At 53.3% G+C, this 21,743-nt stretch overlaps 1 protein-coding gene across 1 annotated transcript in view; it reads right to left on the bottom strand.

The window, feature by feature from the left end:
* The window catches only part of TMEM104 (transmembrane protein 104), a 61,570-nt gene that overhangs the window by 26,700 nt on the left and 13,127 nt on the right, over positions 1-21,743 (bottom strand). The window contains exons 5-8 of the mRNA XM_011940597.1: positions 21,319-21,415; positions 20,576-20,656; positions 16,890-16,989; positions 16,369-16,477 (exon numbers count right to left, since the gene is read on the bottom strand). Of these exons, the coding sequence (XP_011795987.1) occupies positions 16,369-16,477; positions 16,890-16,989; positions 20,576-20,656; positions 21,319-21,415 (387 nt within the window). The remainder of the gene's footprint in view (positions 1-16,368; positions 16,478-16,889; positions 16,990-20,575; positions 20,657-21,318; positions 21,416-21,743) is intronic.

Below are 21,743 nucleotides of genomic sequence, written 5' to 3'. Positions count from 1 at the left end.
CCAAAATGCTGGGATTACAGGCCTGAGCCACCATGCCTGCCCCCCGATACTATTCTACTATTCTTTTTTTTTTTTTTTGAGACAGAGTGTCGCTCTGTCGCCCAGGCTAGAGTGCAGTGGCCGGATCTCAGCTCATTGCAAGCTCCGCCTCCTGGGTTTACGCCATTCTCCTGCCTCAGCCTCCCGAGTAGCTGGGACTACAGGTGCCCGCCACCTTGCCTGGCTAGTTTTTTGTATTTTTTAGTAGAGACGGGGTTTCACCGGGTTAGCCAGGATGGTCTCGATCCCCTGACGTCGTGATCTGCCCGTCTCGGCCTCCCAAAGTGCTGGGACTACAGACGTGAACCACCGCACCCGGCCACAATTCTACTATTCTTATTTGACTTCCATGAGGTCCACCCAAGTTCAACTATGGTCCAAATGCATTTTTTTGTTTGTTCGTTTGTTTTTTGGTTTTTTGAGACAAGGTCTCGCTCTGTTGCCTAAGCTGGAGTGCAGTGGTGTGATCATGACTCACTGCAGCCTTGACCTCCTAGGCTCAAGCCATCCTCCCACCTCAGCCTTTTGAATAGCTGAGATTGCGGGCATGTGGCACCATGTCTGGCTAATTTTTGTATTTTTTGTAGAGACAGGGTCTCACCATGTTTCCCAGGCTGGTTTCAAACTCCTGAGCTCAAGCAATCTGCCTTCCTTGGCCTCCCAAAGTGCTAGGATTCCAGGCTTAAGCCATGGTGCCCAGCCCTAGTTCTCATTTGACTTCCATGATCTCCGCCCAAGTTCAACTATAGTACAAATGCTCGTTAGGACAGTCCAAGTTCTTCCGACCAAACACAGAGGATCATTCACCGTGCAGAAGATGTCTGCCAGAGAAAGAGAGCAGGAGCCGTGTCAGAAACCATGTCGGCAGCCTGTGTGTACCAAATCCCACGAACCACTGTCACGGCTTATTTGCCAAAACTCTGTGACGAGAGGCACCATGCCATCTAGAGGAGGTCGTCCGAATTCAGCGGATGACCGCACTTTCACAAGAACTATATAAGGATGAGCTTCCTAAAACGTTCTCAACAGGGCAGGGGGTGAGCAGCGCCCCTCCTGAAGACCAGCCCAGGAATGGGCTGATCCAGAGCCTGGGAAGGGATGGCATTTATGCCAGGACAGGCTGTTGGGTTCTAGACACCAACCCAAGCATGACAGACAGTGCCGATCTTTCCCCTGCCAGTTCTCAGATACTGTGTACCTGATGCAGGGTAAGTAATGAGGACAGGCGGAGGCCGGCTGCCTCCCTCAACGCACGTCCCTCTCTGCAGCAGTGATTAGTGTCAGCCCAACATCTGCCATAAGGCACTGTTTGAACAAGTTACCATGGTCCCTTGTCCCTGGCTCCCCCTGATCTTCCCAAACCCTTCAACTAGAAGGTCCTTGGGATATGCCTGCTGAATAGACTCCAAGTTTGAAAGATTTCAGGTGATGACTAAAGAAGAATTGATGGCTGACGCCCAGATGACTTGAAACAAGTGGGTGCCCCTAGTGCATTAGAGGTCAGCTCTATGCATCTTGTCATTGGGTCACCACCTTCTTCAGTAGAAAACCATGGCTGCTCACGCCAAGCTGGTAGCCTCATTCTGAATGAGTGAGTGGAGAGACGGAAGATCTATAGCTCTTCCCAAAGGTGGGAGGACACTGAGTCTCCAGGCAGACTCAATCATGAACCAAAAATGAAGGTCCCAGCAGGGTGTTCTAAAGCGGCCACCAAGCTACAAAGCAGAGAAAAGAAACCAAATCCATGCAGCAGGAGCTCAGCAACCAGGGGATGGTTGGGAGGAAAGACCTGTCTCTCTGTCCGGCTAGCGGAGATAAGGATGAACTCTGGGCATCTTCTAGGTACGGGTACAGACTGGCCAACAGTGGGGCGCCTGTGCTACCTCTGCTCAGATACTTGTGCAAATGTTATTTGACTCTGATGCTGGGGAGCGTGGAAGAATGATTTCAGGGAGAAATAAACCAGGGGAAAGGTGGATGGATGGTCTCTTTTATGCAATGTTACCCCCTTGGACCTGGAGGGCCAGGGTTCTCAAGCAGCCCTGGTACACCGCCCGCCCGAGCTGTTGCAGGTCCAGAACACCACCTCCCAGGATGCAATGTTAGCCTGTTTGTGGCTGGGAAGGAGGCAGCATGTAGGGGATGTGTGAGAGCTTCCTGCACAGAACTGAAGCAGCACCTGCTCTGGGAGTCTGGCCATCCCATGGCAGCTGTGACGCAGGCTGCATGGGATGAGAGCTCCCTGGACTCCCCTGTGCTGGCTCCGAGAAAGACTGGGAGAGCTGGACAGCACGGGACAGTCCAGAGCCACTGGGGCATCACTCATGACTCCTGAGGAGCCTGGGGGAGTCTGCTCTAAGAGGCTCAGCCCTGTCAGCAAGGAGACAACCAGAGGCATCTGGAAGGCAGTTCTTGGGTTTGTTGTTACTCCCTGAACACTGGCTGAAGAGCCGCCTTTGAATGTTTGACAGCTGAAAACCTTCCCAGGTCCCTTCCTCAAACCTCTGCTTCCCCCTTTTTAAGGCAAGTGGAAACAGAGCCAAGAAAAACCCACATAACTTCCTTTTCTGAACCACCTCCTCTGAACACTCCGTACCCCTACTTAAATGACATGCTGAATTTCTTAGAGACCTGAGGTTTGTAACCTATCTTTACTGGAGCTCTGGGAGGCAACAAAATGAGCATCTTCTCTCTAACCCCTTGATGGCAAAAAAGGAACATCAGGAAGCTTCCTATCAGGTAGAGTGTGGCTCATAGGAGCCCATGTGTGGGAGGCATGTGGGGGAAGGCGGCAACTGGGAAGGAGCCTACTGCCATGACCCACTGGGGGCTCCTGCTGCATTGGGTGGGCAGCCTGGCTGTGACTTGCCAGGAAACTGTGGCCGCTGCAGGAAGGAGCCTGTGTCTGCCCGGAACACATGCTGTGGCCCCCAGGCAGCAGACTCCACCCAACTTTGGAACCAGGAGGAGTCCACACACCTGGTAATAACCTGCCTATTGTCTCCAAGCTTCCAGCTGGGAGCTGGAATTAGGCTCACACTGAGGGGATGCTGGTGGCAAGAGCCCAGCCCCTGAATGTGACACCTTTCTCTACCTTCCCAAGCTCTCCAAGCTTTCCAAGACACTTGAGACTGATGTCTGTCATTCTAGAGAAGGCTCTGCCCCGGGGCAGGGAAGACTAGGCTCCGAACCAGCAAGTGGACTGGCACTGCCAGGCACGACCAGAGTGCCCAGGCAGGATGGCATCTTCCAAGGCGAGCTCCTCCCTGCAGACACCTGAGCCTTGGTGACTGTTTCCACTTTAGAAAACTGAGGTTGAGAGGGATTCATTTGTCCCAAACCTCACACTACTTGGATGCGGCAGGGATTTGAACCAGGCTATCTTCAGTCAAAGCCCGGTCCCTCTTGAGAGCATTCAACTGCCTCCTTTGCTTACACCCTGATGGAAGGGCTGTCTCCTCTGCCATCCACTCTGTGGCCCCCTCAAGGCTGGCCTCAAGGCTGGCGCCTTCAGGGCCGGAGGACTGGGCTGGCCCAGTGGTCTTGGCCTGGCCTGGCTGGTGCTTCCCTCACCCTCTCACTGGAGGACAAGCTGCCTGCCTGTGTGGGCTCTTTCTCGGCTGAAAAGCCAGATGGTACCCGATGGTGGGCAGAGTTCCAACTATTTGATGCCAGAGCTGCAACCCTTGTGGTCTGGTGGGGAGGGGAAGATAAATATTGTGGAAAACCCACACAGTCATTTGCCTAATGATTATGAGCCATCAGGGTTTATAGAGGACAGCCCGGCTCCTCACAAGCCTGACGGAGGGCCACGGAATCTAGCACCTGCACGTCCAGGTGAAAAGACCATGGGTTCTGACCTTGACCTAGGAGAGCTTCACGGATGTTATGTGAGGAGCTGGGGTGGGGCAGAGGGTACATGTGCGCAAGGCTGTGGGACGTGAGGAATAGACCTGTCTCTGGAGCTGGCACCTACTCTAATCTGTCACTGTCCAAATTTCAGATGCAAATTGGTGGTGGTGGAGAAAGAGATGGGTGGCGAGCCGTCTGTGACTTCATGGCAGTGGACGGATTCCAGCTGCTCCCTTCTACTTCTGCCCCCCAAAGATGGGGTGCCCTGGCCCTTGCGGAGGGGAAGCTTGTCCTGGCAGCGAGGACCAGAGGATGACCCGCCCGCTGGGAAAGGAGGGGCTGGCTGTGCATGAGTCTGTCTCACCGGAGCAGCAGCCACTAGCTATGGTGGGCTCTGGCCACCAGCAGGCCAAGGCCCAGGGGAGGGATGTGTGCCAATGCCCCACCACAGGCCCAGCGGCGGCATCCACCTGTAAACAGTTTTCCTTATTCCAGCCTTCGGGAAGCAACCGTGCTGTGACGGGCCACGCTGGCTCTAGATGGAAAGGTGAACGAAATGCAGCCTGTGCCCTAGAGGAGCTCACAATGAGGTCAAGGAACAGAATAATCATAAAAGCCCAAATAACGCCATGGCAAGGGGTGGGGGAAGAGGGGCCCTGAGCTCAGTGTGGACTAGGGGAACACTTCTCTGACTCCAAAGCAAGGCACAGGCACGTGGTGGGCCAGAACGTGAAAGCACTCGACATCTGGGGACAACACTGGTGGCGGGGTGGGGGGTGTCTGGGGGAGAGAGAAGGCTCTAGAATGAGACTGGGGCAGACCATGCCATGTGAGGGAGTTTAGACTTTGCTTTCTGGAGAGGAGCTTCTACAGGGTTTTAAGCAGGGAGACGGCAACCAGACTGACCTAAAATCAGGGTTGACACAGTAAAGCTTCATGACCCTGGGGCAGTTCTGCTGTGAGGGGCTGAGTCTGCACACCAGGGTGGGGGCTGTGACAGGCTGTCCCTCGTCATGGAGCCCTGGGGCGGGACACCCCTCCTAACATGATGAGGTTTTTAAAAGGGACTTTGATCCTTTGAACTAGGAGTATTATAGACGGGGTAGGCGGAGATCAGGGAAGTTCATTCCCATCCTATTGGGACAGAGGCGTGAAAAGGCCATCCTAGGCCCTCCCAGGGAACCTGATGGAAGACAGAGCAAGGGATGCCCACTTTTTAGGGCAGGCTCTAGAGAAGCCTTTCTTTCTCATGGCAGGAGGAAAATGGGAACTGTGAGGAAAGACAGGGCTCTTCTAGACGGTTTGGCAGTTCTGAAGAGCATGATAACGTCTCTTCCGGGCTCTCCTAGGCCGAGTTAACAGATGCAAGGACCAAAACTTCTCTGGGCACTATGGGCGTGGTTTACTGGCTATCATGTTTTAGCTCTTGAGATCTCTCTACAAAAACAGCTCTTTTAGTATTTATGCTGGATGTCAAGGAGGAGGGAGGGGATGGGTACACGGCATTATTCTCCCTGACGGCTGTGCCTGGAGAGGCTGGGCCTGGGTTAGCCTGGGTCACAGTATACCACTATCTTATACCAGTGAGAAGGCTGGGGCAATCCTTGCTTGGCCACATAACTGCTGGGGGCTGCGCTACCACTGTTGGGGCCAGGCTAGGGGTCAACTTGGTCCTCACAGATCCTAAGAACAAGAGGGTGTGAGAGGAACAGGTGGGCTGTGCCGTGAGTGACAGAGGATGGGGGACCCTCCGGGCCATCAATCTAGCCCCTCAGCTCCCTTGGGAAAAAACACCCACATCTCCAACCACCTGATTCTATCAGGAATTGAACTGCTCAGAACATTCAGTGGTGGCGATGCATGTGCCCATGGGCTTTGGAACCCAAGGCCGCTTGCGTCTCCAGTAACCAGCTGGCATCTGATGGCTTTTGGTGCCCAGAGTCTTGCTGTCAATCCCCCGCCCTGCCCTGGGAACAGGAGGAGGCAGTGCCATCGCCCTCTGCTGCCCGGAGCTTGTGCGTCACTCAAGGACAGGTGCCAGGTGATCTCTTGAGACACTCTCGGCGTCTTCCCTTCCTCGGTCCATGCTCTCGGCGCAGGAAGAGCAATGGCAGTGGGAACGCTCCAGCAGGAGCTGGAGGAAGCGAGGGAGGGAAGGAAGTCAGGTGCCCAGAACACAGGTGCCCTGCAGAGAGGGCTGCACAGGCCCAGCTAGCTCCACCCCTTCTCTGCTGACGTCTGGCCTCGAAATAGACCAGGAACTGAGTAACCTTGGAGGCGGGACGGAGGGGAGACGGCACATCAAGCTGGCTGATTAACAAGCTGTGTTGAAGTGGGTTTGAGAAGTGACATCAGCAAGCCCCCAGCTTCCTCCCTAGTCGGGGGTCAGAGTGAGATGCCCTCTCTGGGGAGCTGGCATGCTGTGGGGTCTAGAGCCCCCAACCAGCAGCTTCAGAGGAAGCTACAGGGGAAGCCTAGAGCATCACCGACTAGGGACATGGGAGGTACCTGTCAGCCGCAGGTGACAAAGCAGCCCCGAGCCAGTGGGCATGCAAAGCCCCTCTTCTCTCTAGCAGTGCCTTAGGTGTGGACTCCAGGATGTGGCAGCGCCAGGCCAGAGACCTGTGGATGGCCCAGCCCCTCTCCTTTCCCTGCAAGAGGCTGCCACGGGAAGACCCTGACAGCTGTCTCCACCACAGTGCTGTGGGAAGCCGTTCTTGAAGGAAGACCAGAGTGGGCCTCTCCCTGGGAAACCTTTCATCACTTTGAGAGGTCTGCACCAGCAGGATTTCTCAAAGGGAAGAGCACACAGAATTCTCCTCAGAACTGGTTGGAAATGCAGATTCCTGGGCCCCGTGGCCTTAGAATATGCTGCATCAGGTCTGGTGCAGGACCCAAGAATCTCCATTTTTATTAAGAGCCCGAAGGCATTCTTGTGCCAGCGGTCGGGCAACCAGATCTTGAGAAACACTTTCCTGATCCAGAGGAAGGGGACCAGCTGGGAAGTGTTCCCAGAGACTGTTCACCTGCCTCTCAGGTGAAGCACAGCCTCCCTGCAGTAGTGTGGGAGAAGGTGCCACAACTGCTTGGACACCACAGACCGCAGAGGCCTCCCAGCCTCAGCCAGCGCCCAATACCCGATACAGGGCCCTGCATTCTCTTCCCATCAAGGTGTTCAGAAAACGTCTCAATCCATGGTTGAAGGAAGTTCTTGCCACAGCCAAACTACACATGCCCTGTGGAGGCTCATGACCGTTCTAGAGTCACACTCACATGGGGTATCTGCTGCCACAACCCCAGTGCCTCCTTTGTGCCTGAGGCTTATGAAAATGTTCCTTGGTCCACTGTCAGTGAATCCACAAGACATCTGGGCTTATGCTAATTCATCCGATATCATCATTAACGTGCACCCTAATCGTTCAGCTCTGTGTAAGGGCCGTCATAGCTGAGTCCCTCGCACCTCTCTGCTGGCTGTAAACCCTCTGGGGTTCTGTGGCTCCTCTCCTCAAGGCCAGGGTGCACTGCAGAGCGCACACTCAGCTATTTCTTCTCTGCACACAGGTGCTGCTTTTGAGCCAGTGCAAGGCCAGCACTGCTGGCTGGGACACCGGCCACATGGAGGATCATGGCTATTACTTTAGAGTGAGTGCTTTATTTAATTAAACAATTACTGCTAGGGCCCTGGAGCGCTATTTAGAAAGACATCAGGTTCTGCTTATCATATGCACCCTGTAACAGAGCGAGCATCGTTCAGGGAATAGCACAGCCTCACAAAACTTGGCAGGGCCACCACAAATGCCACAGACTGATCTACAGGATAAAAGGAGCAGACAGACATGGAGCAGAAGAAAAACAGTTTGGCATATACAGTTTTCATTTTAGTTAGCACAAAATATTTAAGAACATTCCACGTTACTCTCAAAATACTGGGAGGTTGCTAGATTCCACAGACTATGGAGGTTTTTTGGCACTTTTATTGGTGAAATGAAGAAAAAAATAAAAAATAAAAAAAGGTGGCAGGGAGAGATCTGAAATCAACAACTGGGATGTACCCTTAAAAATATAATAAAATTATTTTTAGTTCTTTGCCCAGAAATGGGAGTTCTGGAAGCAGAGGGGGTGCAGAGTGTAGGACGGACTGGGCTGTTGAGCTTTGGGAGTCTGCCCGGGGCTCAGTTTCTCGAGGGGAATGACGGGAAATGCGTGTGCACACACGGGTCAGTGGCCAGGATCAGCCCAGGTAGCCTGGGAAGCGAGGCACACTGGGTTTTTATCCCTGACTGCACCACTCACAAACAAGGAGGGCTCAAGCCTTGAGCTCAGGGTCTGACTGGGATCAGTATGAGACCTGCAAAGAAACCGTCCTGAAAAAGCTCAGCGCAGAAGGTCCCCAGCAGGAATGGATACTCCCCCACGGAGCCCTACTTGGAAACTTCCCAACCAAACTGGCCTGTGCACAGGTGTGGGGCTCGGGTATACACTTATCAGGCTCTGCGGAGCTCTCCCAGCTCAGGGATGTGGATGGGGAGAGGGGAAGGGGCATCGCTGGTTACTTCTTTCAGGTGGGCTGCCTATGATATCCACCCCAAGCCCTGTCTGCCTGTTTGTCCAGCAACATGAACTGGGCTTTGGGGTTCTGCACCTTTGCACATGAAGACACGGATACCTCCCTTTACACAAGAGAAGGGATCCTAAAGTTGTTTTATAAATGCTGAATTTTCACAGAATAACATTTTAAATACACTAGGGAAACTAAGTACTTAAGAAAAATCTGAAGCAAATCCTTCTGTAAAGGAATCACTTTGTAACAAGTAACTACCCCCCCGATTTATTTTATACCTTTGGATTTTCATATAATAGGGTTCCTAGGAGTTAAGAATGGTGGGTGTGTGGGGGTCAAGGTCATGGCAACAGATCATTTCCCATCTCCATTCACTTCCTGGGTAAATCGGTGAATGGGGGTGGGGTGAGGGATGAGCAACCAGGTAAGTTACACTGCCCTTTTCCCCACGTGCCTGGGAGTAAAACTGGCTTGCTGTGGGCAGATGGTCTTTGCAAGGCTGTACTCATTATTTTACAGACAATGGAGATGGGGTAAAGAAATATGGTTTAGCTTGGGCGTGGTGGCTCACACCTGTAATCCCAGCACTTTGGGAGGCCGAGGGGGGCGGATCACGAGGTCAGGAGATCTAGCCCATCCTGGCTAACATGGTGAAACCCCGTCTCTACTAAAAATACAAAAAAAAATAAGCTGGGCGTGGTGGCGGGTGCCTGTAGTCCCAGCTACTCGGGAGGCTGAGGCAGGAGAATGGCGTGAACCCGGGAGGCAGAGCTTGCAGTGAGCCAAGATTGTGCCACTGCACTCCAGCCTGGGCGACAGAGAGACTCTGTCTCAACAAAAAAAAAAAAAAAAAAAGAAGAAATATGGTTTAGGCTAAGCACCCCAAATCCAAAAATCCAACATCTGAAAAGCTCCAAAATCTGAAACTTTTTGAGCACTGACACAATCCTCAAAGGAAATGCTCATTGGAACGTTTTGGAATTTTGGATTTGAGATGCTCTACTGTAAGTATAATGCAGACATTCTAAAATCTGAAGAAAGTCTGAAATCAGAAACGCTTCTGGTTCCAAATATTTTGGGGAAGGGATACCCAACGTGCACATTCTACCAGGGCCAGAGACACCCCACTGACATCCTCTGAAGGGGCTACGTCCGTCACCAGCTCAGAAGCAAGAACGTAAGATCCCGTCACCCCTCAGGACCTCGACAGAGGCCCACGAGCAGCTTCCGAGCTGGGGAAGGGACTGGTGGGGGAAGAAGCCACTGCCTGCTGCCTTGTGACCCCGAGTCCCCCAGTCTGGCACCTGTACTGAGACCATGGAGGCAGTGGCACAGGGGACTAGGCATCGTCCTCTCAACTGGCGCACAGGTATTGGCCAAAGTGGGGACAGGTCATGGGGCGTGATGGGTGGTGGGCATAATGCCAGTCAACCGAACCCACGTCCCTGAGAGTGACATTAAAAACAAAAACAGCAACCCTCTCACTGAGCAGGAGAAAGCATGGGCACTGGGGCGAGGGTGGAGGCAGCCACAGAGTAACTCAGGGAGGTGGCACCCAGGTGTCCTCAGTAAGGTGAGGGGATGAGCTGGGGCAACTCGGGGAAGAAAGGAGGGACGGGGGTCTTGCTCAGACAGGAGCAGCAGTGGCGGAGGAATGGGTGGGGTGGTGGGGGCTCACGCTGTCCCTGGCTAGGAGTTACAGAGACAAGCTGCAGTGTGGGAGTGAGTGACAGGCAACCTGAATTTCATTTAGGGAGGGCTGGGGTAGGGGGATGGAAAGCACATGGAAGGACAAGAAGCCATTCCTGGTCTAAGATATGTAGACAGCTCCTCAGGAAAAAAAGCAAGCAAGCAAGAACAACACAGGCCTGTCCCTGTATTATTGATTTCCTTGAAAAAGAAAGAGACAAGCTAATCCTCTGAGGTCACCATTTCAGTCTGAGCACGGTCACTGCCTGAAGTTAGAGTTCACCCAGCATTAGATTCCCAGCTCTGCTTGGGTAGCGGGTATGGGCACGTCCATTTTTGGGGTGTGGGGAAGAAATGCATTCTCCCTTGAATCCCAGTCTCATGGGATGACTGCAGAAAGCTCAGCATGTGCGGGACACACAGGACCCGGGACACGCATCTTAGGGGCTCACAACCCCACACCAAAGCTGGCTGAAGATACCTTGAAGGCTCACCGAGTCCAGCTCCTGGCAGTGGCGGGCACGGGTTAGAATGACCGCACTCAGTGCACCTGCGGTGCCACCAGGTGTGACGGGCATCTCTCCACAGGCGAGAGGGGAGGAAAGAGTGAAAGGCAAAACAAACCCGACCTTTCTAGAGTCTCCAGAACTGAATGAGGAGGAACTGACAAGAGGTGCGTTGGGAGGGAGAAGAAAGAAAAGGAAAGGAAAGATGGACTTTGCGGGTCACCCCAGTGAGCCCCCACATGGTCACCATCCTATGAAGGAGGTACTTGGATGTCCCTGACCCTGGAAACAACACCCTTCCCCCTCCAGGTATCCTGGAGTCTCCTCCTGACTCGTCTTGGTTTGGTGTGAGGCTGAGTCCTAACTCACATGAACCAGACGAGAGGGTAGATGTCGCCCAGGAAGGGACACTCTTGACAGGCTGTCTGCTTTCTGGGCTTAGGGTCCTGCATTCCGTTTCCAGATGGGCCAACCCACTAGACTCTTCCCAGAGACAGCTCGCTTATCCTGTCCACGTTCTTGCCGGGCCCTACCCGGGTCACCTTTGCTGTCTGACTGCGCTTCACTCCAATCCCCGGCTCAACGCTGCACAAACCTGGGGGCAGTGTTCACCTGTGTTCTACTGGAGTTGTACTCTGGGGGCACCACTCATGTTGAAAGCAACAGGAGTGGTGCCTGGGAGGCAGGTGGTACAGTGTCCCCAGAGTCTCCAAGTTCGGTGAAGTCACTGCTGCTCCTAAAACTTGCTGCTTCACTAATTTTCCTTCCTCACTGGTCCTGAAGGCCTCTAAGCCACCTCCTGCCCCAGCACTGGTAAGAATAAATATTCAAGTGAAGGCAGCGTTGACCCACTTATTAGCAGATGTCACAGCCCCAGGGCACAGTGGCTGACGCTAGAAGAACAGAGACCATGGCAGGGGAAGGAAGTGTCCTTGGGAAGAGGCACTTAATTCCAACACTACTTGAGTGCCCAGGAAAAGCTGGCCTTGCTATCTAGGGGCGAGGGGCACCAAGGCAGACGGGGCATCAATCAAGTCGGTGACAATGATGGGCAGACGTGCAAAGGCGCTCACTCACCAGGGAACATGCTCAGCTGTGTCACCCCAACTGCCTGAAAACGTCAGGCTCCCAGGGCTGATAACAGGTGCCCTGTGCCCCGGCCTGCACATGGCAGTGGGGGCCACCCCCAAAGCGGAGCCTATGGAACTGAGTCTTGGGCAAGTGGAGCAAGCCTGTGTCACCAGGGCAGGACAGAGCTGAGAGGCCAAAGAGCTGAGCTGTTGTCTGTCTGCTTCAGCTCCGGGATCCCAGGAAGCTCCCGTCTGAGTCAGTTTCCCCGCTGTGAAATGGGATGACACTGTGTACTTTACTGTGTGGCTGGGAGTCAGAAGTCACTGGTACGCGCTACACCGATGTAAGGTAAATCGTGGGAGGGTGGGGCACTCACGGCACGCATGGCACTGCCAGGCGGGCACATCACTCCCTCTCCACCCTCACGAAAAGGATATTTTCTCCTTGAGTGGTACTATTTTAGGAGGAAGCCATTTGGTGTTGAAATGGGGACTGCACACCATTTTAAGTGTTGCAAACGGACAAAGGCCAGTGTTGCCAAGTGAGAGGGAGCCAAGATGGAATCCTGGCAGAGCGAGAGAAAACAGGGCTGGAGCGAAGGCCTGGAAGGACCCTTGACCCTTCTGGTGTCAACGTGAGCCTGAATCTGAGACTGATCTCACCCTCTAGGAAGAGAGGCTAGCAGACAGAAATCCCCCTGGCCCTCCACTTCTTCAAGGGGGTGTCTGGAGGGAGCTTGGGAAGACTCTCTCTGTCACAAGGGGTGGCAGGGTACTGGCCAGGTACTTGCAGGCTGTATCCTTCTCCTGAGTCACCTGTGTTCTGGAGGTGGATCTCACAGCTCCTGTGTTCAAGGCAGGATAGCAGGCCAGGGTGACCTTGTCCTGTCCCAGGGCAGCCAACGAGGGGCCCCCTGCTCAACATGGCCAGTTTGCGGCCGGGTCTCCAGCCAGGCATAAGCTCCACTCTGCCATCTGCGCTCCCGGCTCTGTTCGGCCAGGGCCTGCCGGGCCACCTGCGACCCAGCAGCATCTGTCCACCTGTGAGCAGTGGATGCTGCTTGTTCTGCCTAACGGTGAGAGGCTTTCAGCACCTGGGAGTCCCCACTGTCCCCTCTGACACTGCTTCCCTCTGACTCTCTATAGGAGGGATGGGTCCAGGCAGGGGACAGGAATATCGGCTGGGAGGTGATGCAGGAATGAGGAAGTGCAACAAAGCCGCTGGGCAGTGCCCTTGATCCCAGGGGAGAGTGACACACGTCTGCGTCCCAGACACCTGGGACAGTCTGAGTCCCAAACAGAACTGGTTCATACGCAATCCTATCACCTCACCAGGGGCCCCTGGCCCCGTCATGCTGTGGAGGAAGGAATGAAATGCCAACTTCTGACTGTGTTGCCTACCAAAGCCGGAGAAACTGCAGAAAGAATCCTGAGACGTTCCCTAGCCTGGAGGCAAGGTTATCCGTTTGAAAGAACTGGAGCATCTCACACATTCCCATTTGATTTTTCAAAAGAGCAGGAGGGATGGGTGGGTGGGGGCCTGAGAATCCAAGGTCAGCTGACAGTGGATCCTGATAATAATCTTCACGGGCTCTAATAACAGGGCCGAGGTCACCGCTGGCTCCAGCTGCAGTGGCCTGCTGGGACACCCCAGAGAGCCCACTGAAGCAGCCAGTAATTCAGGGGACCTGCGCCCTATGACACCCCGCTCTGTGGCTCCTCCACGGAAGGAGAGGGAGAAAGTGGCTCATATCAGCTGCGCCGGGAAGCACAGGATACGGACAAGGGTCGTCAGGCACAAGGAGGGGGGCTGGAATTTTCCACTGGCGAAGGTCAAGGGCTTTGGGAGGTCACTGGGAGCTGCTGGTAGAAGCATCTCCCTTTTTGTAAGTAATCATGATGCTATACACAGACCAGCCCTGGAGACAGTTACTACAGCAAGGATTTTCACTGTGCATGTACATCTCAGGAGCATTCCTGGGAAGATGCAGAAGAATCGCTTCCAGACGACTTTCTGAAAGTTAGACTACAATATAAAAGTCTGTATCTCTGTCCCCCAGAACTACTGTTGCAGAATGGCAATGAAGAAGAGGTTATTAGTAGGCCCTTTTAAAAATGCAGGCTGGGTAGGGGCTTCATCTACCTGAGACAAACAAGATCTGTGTGCAGAGTAGGGAGGTGCTTTCAATCCTCCCCTGACCTGCTTGCTGCCTTGCTGAACACTTTGAGTGAAGTCTGGCTGGCAGCAAAATCAGAAACAGCTGGTGGTAAAAGGTAGCATGGCGTCCCTAGAAGGGACGGACAATCTTCTGAAACAGAATGACCAGGGGGCAGCGGGTAAGCACAGCCCTCCTCCTCTGGGGCCCAAGGGGCCAGTTGAGGGAATCTAACTCCCCTGACCTTTACAAAGACACACAGGGATAAGCCCTGCAGGTCAGACTTGGGAGGGGAAGATGCCAGCATCACTTGCAGGAGAGCTCAGGACTGAGGGAGGACACGCACATCTTTGCCAACCTCTTCCGCCAGTCACTCTGCCCCTTCCAACTCACTGAGGGAGGGGAAGGGCCTGCAGAGCAAAGAAAGCACCAGAGTTTGGGGTCAGGGGAACAGCAGGCTACTGTTCTGCAGAACCTCACACCCTGGGAGCCACATGCAAAACTGTGAAGTGACTTCTGAGACAATGCCAAGGCCCATCTGCCTTGATTTCTCCAAACTGGGTAGAAAAGCCCATGCAAACCAAAAGCCTCTGAGCAAACAGAAGCCCCCAGCAGCGGACTGGGCTATGGGGGAAGGATACTGTCACTGGCCCAGAAAAAAAAAGGCTCTCGTGGGCAGTCAGGGTCTCCACTCCTGTTCTGCGGCCTCTGCTTCCTGTTTTCGTGGCTTTTGCAGGCTCTGATGACAATTAGCTCTATGAGTTATAAGTGCAATATCTGGGAGATGAAGGCAGTAATTAATGCCCGTCTGTTTTCCTGAAGGGTTCCTTCTGTTCGGTCAGAGAGTTATTGAGATCCAGGGAGGGAGGCTTCCATCATGTGGAAGGTTTATAGGAATAGTGAGGGAACCATTTAACAAGGCAAGAATAATGCTTCTAAATAATTTATCAGGCAAATAGCAGCAGCCAATATTCCCAGCGCGCAGTATCTGTTTTGCTGGTGGGCAGGGAGTTTGCCTGGCACGGTCTTTAGATTCCAGCAGCCTCCCCAGCAAAGACCCACCAGACTGGCTCTGCTGTGGCTGCTTTGCCCTGAATATTGGCCACCGTGTCTGTCTGAGCCACTCAAACCCCATCCTCCATCCCCTCCTTCTGCCCATCTACCCTGCTAGAGATCCAGATGGGGCCTTTCACTTACTAATACCTCTGCTAATTTTATCAATCATGGTTTGTTGAGTGCTAAGAGGCTAACGAGCCTCAGCTGTGCTGCTAGTGCCTGGGTTCACCCCTCCGGCTGCCATGCTGGTGACTTTTCCCGTCCCAAGGCTGGGGGAGGTAGAGAAGGGTGCCAGACAATTAACCTGCTACCAAATTCCCACCAGACCTGCAACAGAGGAATCAGGGACGCAGCTCTACTAAAAGACAAACTGCTAGCCACAGATGAATGTGCAGAAGAAACACCGACCATTAGCTGACTGCTCCAGAGATGCAGAGAGGAAAACCAACCTCTCCATGGCCCAGGCCATAGGGCTCCTGCAGCACGGCTGTAGAGTGGGACTAGGAGGACAAGAAAAACCATTCAGTGTCCCCTTGGGGTTAACAAATCCAACCCCAAATAGCCTGCAGGGCCTGTGGAAACCTTTCCTCAGACAGGGATAATGAAGTCAGGAGGCCAGCTCCCTGAAAAGCTTGACTGTCTCTTGGTCCCTGCCTCCCTGCTGCAGATCAGCCAAGTGGCCACGTGTCACACTGTGTGTCACCTAGCACACCTAAATTTATGTCAGGGCTGAGGAGGACCAAGAGGAAGCAGAGAATATTAACAGATACTGCAACAGTTAAAGAAAAACATTTCTGAGTCCCGCCCTCAAAGTAGGCAGAGATAAATAACTGTCTCTGGTTTTGTGTCTTATTATCCAGGACCTGTCTGGCATATTATTCAGCTCCCTGCCCCCCGCCAACAGCACAAAGCAATCAAGAACGAGCCTGGAGATTCATCGTCTTCTCTTGTCCGCTGAGAGGATGAGACGAGGGAAGATAGGAACAGAGCTGGGCTGACCCTTCCCTATCTGGAGAGGATGTTTACGGTCAGACCCAGCATCGAACCATATGCTCTTGAGCTGGCCAGGAGTAAGGTCAAAATATGGAAAGTTTCTGGAAAAAATGAGATGTGGCACTCTTGGAGAACTCTGCTGAGGGTGGCCCTAGAGCCTGAGCTCAGTTTACAACAGTCACGGTCCTGAATCTGGCTATGACCTGAGTGCCTACTCCAAACCACGCTTGACTTGGAGGCCTGCTGCCAGGAACCTTGGGGGCTAGACTCTTAGTGACGCGATCCATTTCTGCCCAGGGCCAAGGCCCCAGTGCTTAGCCAGAGTGTGGAGAAGGGTAGACCCTCCTCTCTGGGGAAGGGATTCTACCTGGAAGTAAAGGCACTTCAGATGCCCTCAGCTGCCCAGGCTGGGCTGGGGCAGGGGCCACAGAGGCACAGACACTCACCAAGTAGATGCGGTAGGCGTCCACTCGGCGCAGGGGCCCCCAGCACCGGTCGGTGTCATTGTATTTGGTGTCTGCTTCCACACCGCAGGAGTCGTTGCCAGCGGCGCTGCTGATAAAAAGAATGACAGCAGGCCCAGGCTCAGCGAGGCCGCCTGGCTGGGCTGGGGGAGACAGAAGCCACTCCCTGCACAGCTGCCTGAGCACCAACAATCAGACTTTTCACAAAGCACTTTGCGGGATGCATCTCTGAGGACGTGCCCTCCTTGTTCCTGCAGCACCATTTCCCAATGACTCAGGAGCCCTTGGTGGGAACCTAGTGAGGCAGGGAAGGGGACAATGACATGAGCTAAAGACAGACAGCATGGCTGGCTGTGGTCTGTGCAGAAAAGGGCCTGGGCATCTGCATTCCCTAGATGCAGTGAACTCACTTGGCATGGTGCTTCTCTCCTGGATGCTCTGCCCTGACTGGCCAAGGAAGCCCCTTTGGCTACTGCCAGCCTGGGGGTCAGGAGGGTACTCACCAGGTCACCTGCATGAGGGAGAAGGGCACGGCAGCAGCATAGATGGCAAGGTCCCCATACAGGTAAACGATGATGCAGAAATAGAACAAGTTGACCCCCACTGAAAGGAACACAGCCATCAGTCAGGGAGCTACAAAGAGATGTCTGCATGTTTGTTTTTTTTTTTTTTTTGACTAAATCTCTACCTCTTTCATAGCTTTCAGTTCTCTGAGCTGTTAACTTTCTACAAAAAGTGGAAAAATGACCCCAAAGTCCTATTTCTTTTTCTGGCTGGCTACACTGTGATGCTGACAAGAGACAGATCGGCTCATGACTCTCACCTGAGAGGACTCAACGAGGCTGGGAGGATCAGAGAGATTTTGAAGCCGGACAGGTGCACGGTGAGTGTGAGGCTTGGCATGGCCAGGGAGTGAGGAGGGAGGAGAGATGCCCCGAGTCAGGAGCCTGACCCCCAGGGTGCATAAGGGCTGGGGGCCCCCTCTGGTGTCAGCCAACACCGGGCTCTAAGACAAGAGATTGCTACTAAAAGAGTTGAAGCAAAGAGAAGTTGACGGAAAACAGTCCAGCTCTCTGAAGCTGGGATCCAAAGGGCAAAAAGCCCTGGATTTCCAAAGGCCAAGTGCCTCATTCTGAATCTGACTGATCGCAAGCACGTGGTGGTCTGGTGTGCTGGGGAGATGGTGCTCAAGACAGCCCATTTCCTTCTTACGGGAAGCACTCTCAAGGGACAGCGCTGTCTCCGGATAGTGCGTGACACTGACACTCCCACTGCAGAGGCGACATTTGTCCCCTCCCACTCCAGCAGGAGGCTGAACGAGCAGTTAGGAACACAGGGCTCTAGTCCTAATCCCATCAGACTTGTTTCAGGACCCCGGCAAGTCCATGAATGTCTCCTAACTCGTGAGGGTGAGAAGAATCCCACCTGGGCCATCTTCCACAAATGACTCCAGCTAGAAAGGCCAGGTGCAACGGCTCTGAAAAGAGTGGCAGGGCCCTACGCCCTAAGGGTTACTGCCCAGACAACCAGTCTCCACCCTTGCTCAGACTGAGGCTCACGTTTTTGATGTCACTGGTCTCAAGCTGCTGGTTTCTCTGAGAACATAAAGAAAAATGAAGTGACAGTTCCTTTTTAATCCTGGTGGCTCAGAAGAGCCTGCAGGGTCCCCAAGGGAAAGCCTAGGACATGTTACTCCTGGGCCATGTGAGGTCAGCCCTGTTCCTTAGGAGTCTGGCGAGGAAAAGACTAAGAAAACGTGATCCTCAAGGGGACCCAGGAGGCCTCAGCACCCACTTTTTGAATATGGCATGTCCTTCCCTGACATGTCAGAGATAGCCTGACGTCCAAGCTTAGTGGCCTCTGGGGTTGGCCTGTCACTCAGGCCCAGGCTCCAGGTACAGCCTGCACTCCAGCTTGCTTTCTGCTCTGAGGGGACACATTGTCCCCCACCCCACTCCCAGCCTTTCCTCCACCTGCCCATGGACTCTGGCTCTGTTTACAAACTGCCATTGGCCCTCCCTGGTCAATAAACTTCATTACTAGACACAAAATAAGGGATCAGTGAACTTCCTGAGAAGACATCAATGGCTAGGCCCGCATTTCTGATTACCAGAAATGAGCTGGGACCCTAAGGGAGCCTCCTAGAGAGGAGGCAGCCCCACCAAGGGTGAAGATGACAATCTGGCAGTCTGTGAATCAGGAATGGAGCAGAGCGGAGGTTTTCAGCTGGGGTGATTTTGCCTCCCAGACCCTACTGGGAACATGTGACAATGGCTGAGGACAGTTTTGACTGTCGTAAGTAGGAGGTGCTACTGGCAACTAGCAGGCAGAGGCCAGGGATGCTGCTCAGCACCCTGCCACGCACAGAACAGGCCCACAGCGAGGAATTCCCCAGCCCAAACATCAACAGGACTGAGCTGGAGAAACTCTGGGGTAGAGAAGCAGACTCCCTCTAAGTGTGAGGCTGGTCTCAGACAAACGTCTTTATTTTCCATTAGATTTGGGCAAATTAAGAGTCTAGTCTGTGGTGGGGGGAAAAAAGGCAAAACTGCTGGTTCCTAGAATTCTTAAAGAAATCAGGGCAGATTGCAGAACCCGAAAACGAGAAAGGAGGTTTAAAAGGCATGCATCTTCCTTCCAATGTGCACTTTATTTTAAAGCTTGCATTTGGAAGGGGACTTTGTGTGGCTGCCAGGAGGAAATGCTTATGCTTGCTCAGGCTGGTGAGACGGGAGGGATAGAAATGGAACAAAGGAGAAGCACAGATGTGGGCTGAACCTGACCAGTTGGTTTTGCTGAATTCCGAAAACCCTCTGTGAGGTCGGTCCAGCAGGGAGGGTGAACCAGGCCCTAGGGCGGCCTTTGGCTGATAATCACATTGCCCTGCCAATGACAAACTAAATGCTTAATGTCCTAAAAGCAGTCAAGGAGATTCTAGTTCCTACAGTCCCCCCCCGGGCTCTAAGTTAAGTGCAGCCACATTTAAGACTAGAAAGAACTGGTAGGGCAGCCCACTCGACAAATGGGGCTTTGACAAAGGGGCAGAAAATCTTCCAAGACAGTTGCAAGGGGAAGGATGAACTGAGAATGTGACTCTCAATGAAATGGAAATAAACAGGTCTGGGCATTAAAAACTAAACTCTTTTTTCTTTTTTTGAGACAAGGTCTTACTCTGCAGCCCAGGCTGGAGTGCAGTGGTGTGATCTTGGCTCACTGCCACCTCCGCCTCCTGGGTTCAAGTGATTCTTGTGCCTCAGCCTCTGGTGTGGCTGGGACCACAGGTGTGCACCACCACGCCCAGCTAACTTTCATATTTTCACTTGAGATGGGGTTTCACCATGTTGGCCAGGCTGGTCTCCAACTCCTGGTCTCAAGTGATCTGCCCACCTCCCAAAGTGCTGGGATTATAGGCATAAGCCACCGTGCCCGGCCACTAAACTCTTAAATAGCTCATATTCCAAAAGAACCAGACTTGCCATGAGATATAAGATGTCGCTGGAACACCCAACAACTCAACCCCAGACTTGGGTGGCTCCCTTATGGTTGTAGCCAGATCCCAGGAAGGAGCAGATTCACCAGCACACTTCAGGGCTCTGGTCTCACTCAGCAAGCCTGGGTGTGGGCTCCTGGCGCCCTCTGCCGGCCACTGGGAAACCAGACCCAGGCGTGCGTGTAGCAGATCCCATTGCTGTCAGAAGGTGTTCTAGACAGAATCGGCCAGAAGAGGGCAAGGTCAGAGGCAATCAAGCAGGAGGTGCAAAACCATCAGTGGCCTCCATCAGCTTCCTTTGCAGGAAAAGGAAAAAGCTTCTTTTGTAGCTGCCTCAGGTTCCTGACCTCCACTGGAGCAGCGGCCTGGGGCTCCTGACCTCCGCTGGAGTAGCTGCCTCAGGTTCCTGACCTCCACTGGAGTAGCTGCCTGGGGTTCCTGACCTCCGCTGGAGTAGCTTTCTTGGGTTCTTGCCTTCCGCTAAAGAAGCTGCCTCTTTGTTTTTAATGCCCACAGAGAGGGAGGAATCGAGGAAAACAGGTCAGCAAGGTGGCTTCCAGGTGCTGAAGGAGCAGCTCTACCACCTGCTCCGCCCCATGGTCTGGCTGTCAGGGTGGAGCCCTCATTACAAGGGTGCAGGTCTGCAGGGAAGCACCAGCTCCCCATTTCCCCACACCCCACCCCCAAAAGGACTTCTACCTTTATTGAAGAACATGGAGGCCATTTGTCCCATTTCCACCCGGTCTGTGATTTCAAATGGGTTGGGAGATCCACGTTTCTCTGTGGAGCCAAAAGAATAACGAAGAGGAAGTGGTTCTTCATGGGAAGAGCTTCAGAGGGTGGTGTGGACCTCACTGAATTATCTAAACCATGAAATTCCCAAGTGTCCAAACTCGAGAAAACTTTTCCTAATGTTTCCTGCTTGACATGGTTTAACACAATCTTTTTTTTTTTTTTTTTTTTTTTAAAGGGAATTCAGAGATGGTCCTGCTGGGGTGAAAGGGAGAGCAGGCATCGGAGCCCAACCCAGCCGACCAGGGAGGAGACAGCAAGGCAGGGGCGTATATGAACATGAGGGCACAGGGCAGGAGGAAGAAGAGACGCCACAGAGCGACATTTACTCAAGCTTCCAGGGTGCACCAGGCAAGGAACTAGGCATTTAATCATCTCAGCAACAGGAAGGGGGCTGGGGGGAAACTGAGGTGCAGAGGTCAAGGAACTCACCAAGCGGCAAATCTGAGTAATGGCTAAGCCAGCAGGGGCTAGGCCTGTGCCCAGGACCGAAACCCTGTGATCTTTTGAGTCTGCCACAGGGCCTGCATCAGAAACCGGGGGCAGGAAATGCCAGAGTCTGCGGGGAGACTCCCCAGGGCCTCTCCACAAAGAAAGGGAACCCTGTGGCCCAGAGGGAAGTGTGGGCCTGTGAGGACCCCAAGACTTACGCACAGACAGGATGGGCCGCTTCTCTGCCCGCTCGTAGTTGTCCCGGATGAGAACATCGCTGTCTGAGGCTGTGGAGGAGTCGTCATCTTCCTCCTCCTGGGAGGTGGTAGGATGGATGAGGAGGAGGGAGAAAAACAAAAAACAAAAGAGCACATCAAAAAAATACAAAATGTTAGCCAGGTGTAGTGTCATGTGCCTGTAGTCCCAGCTACCTGGGAGGCTGAGATGGGAGGATCACCTGAGCCTATGAGATTGAGGCTGCAGTGAGCTGTGATTGCAACACTGCACTCCAGGCTGGGTGACAGAGCGAACACCCTGTCTCAAAAAAAAAAAAAAAAAAGAGAAAAAGAAAAAAAAAGAGCATGGAACTCTACAGAAAAGCCCTGGGACAATAGTGAACCTGTTTCCTTTGTTCTTTTTTTTT

Source organism: Colobus angolensis, unplaced genomic scaffold (genome assembly GCF_000951035.1).
Source record: "Colobus angolensis palliatus isolate OR3802 unplaced genomic scaffold, Cang.pa_1.0 Scaffold1, whole genome shotgun sequence".
NCBI lineage: Eukaryota > Metazoa > Chordata > Mammalia > Primates > Cercopithecidae > Colobus > Colobus angolensis.
The sequence above is the reverse complement of the archived record's forward strand: the minus strand, read 5'-3'. Positions and strand labels throughout refer to the sequence as shown.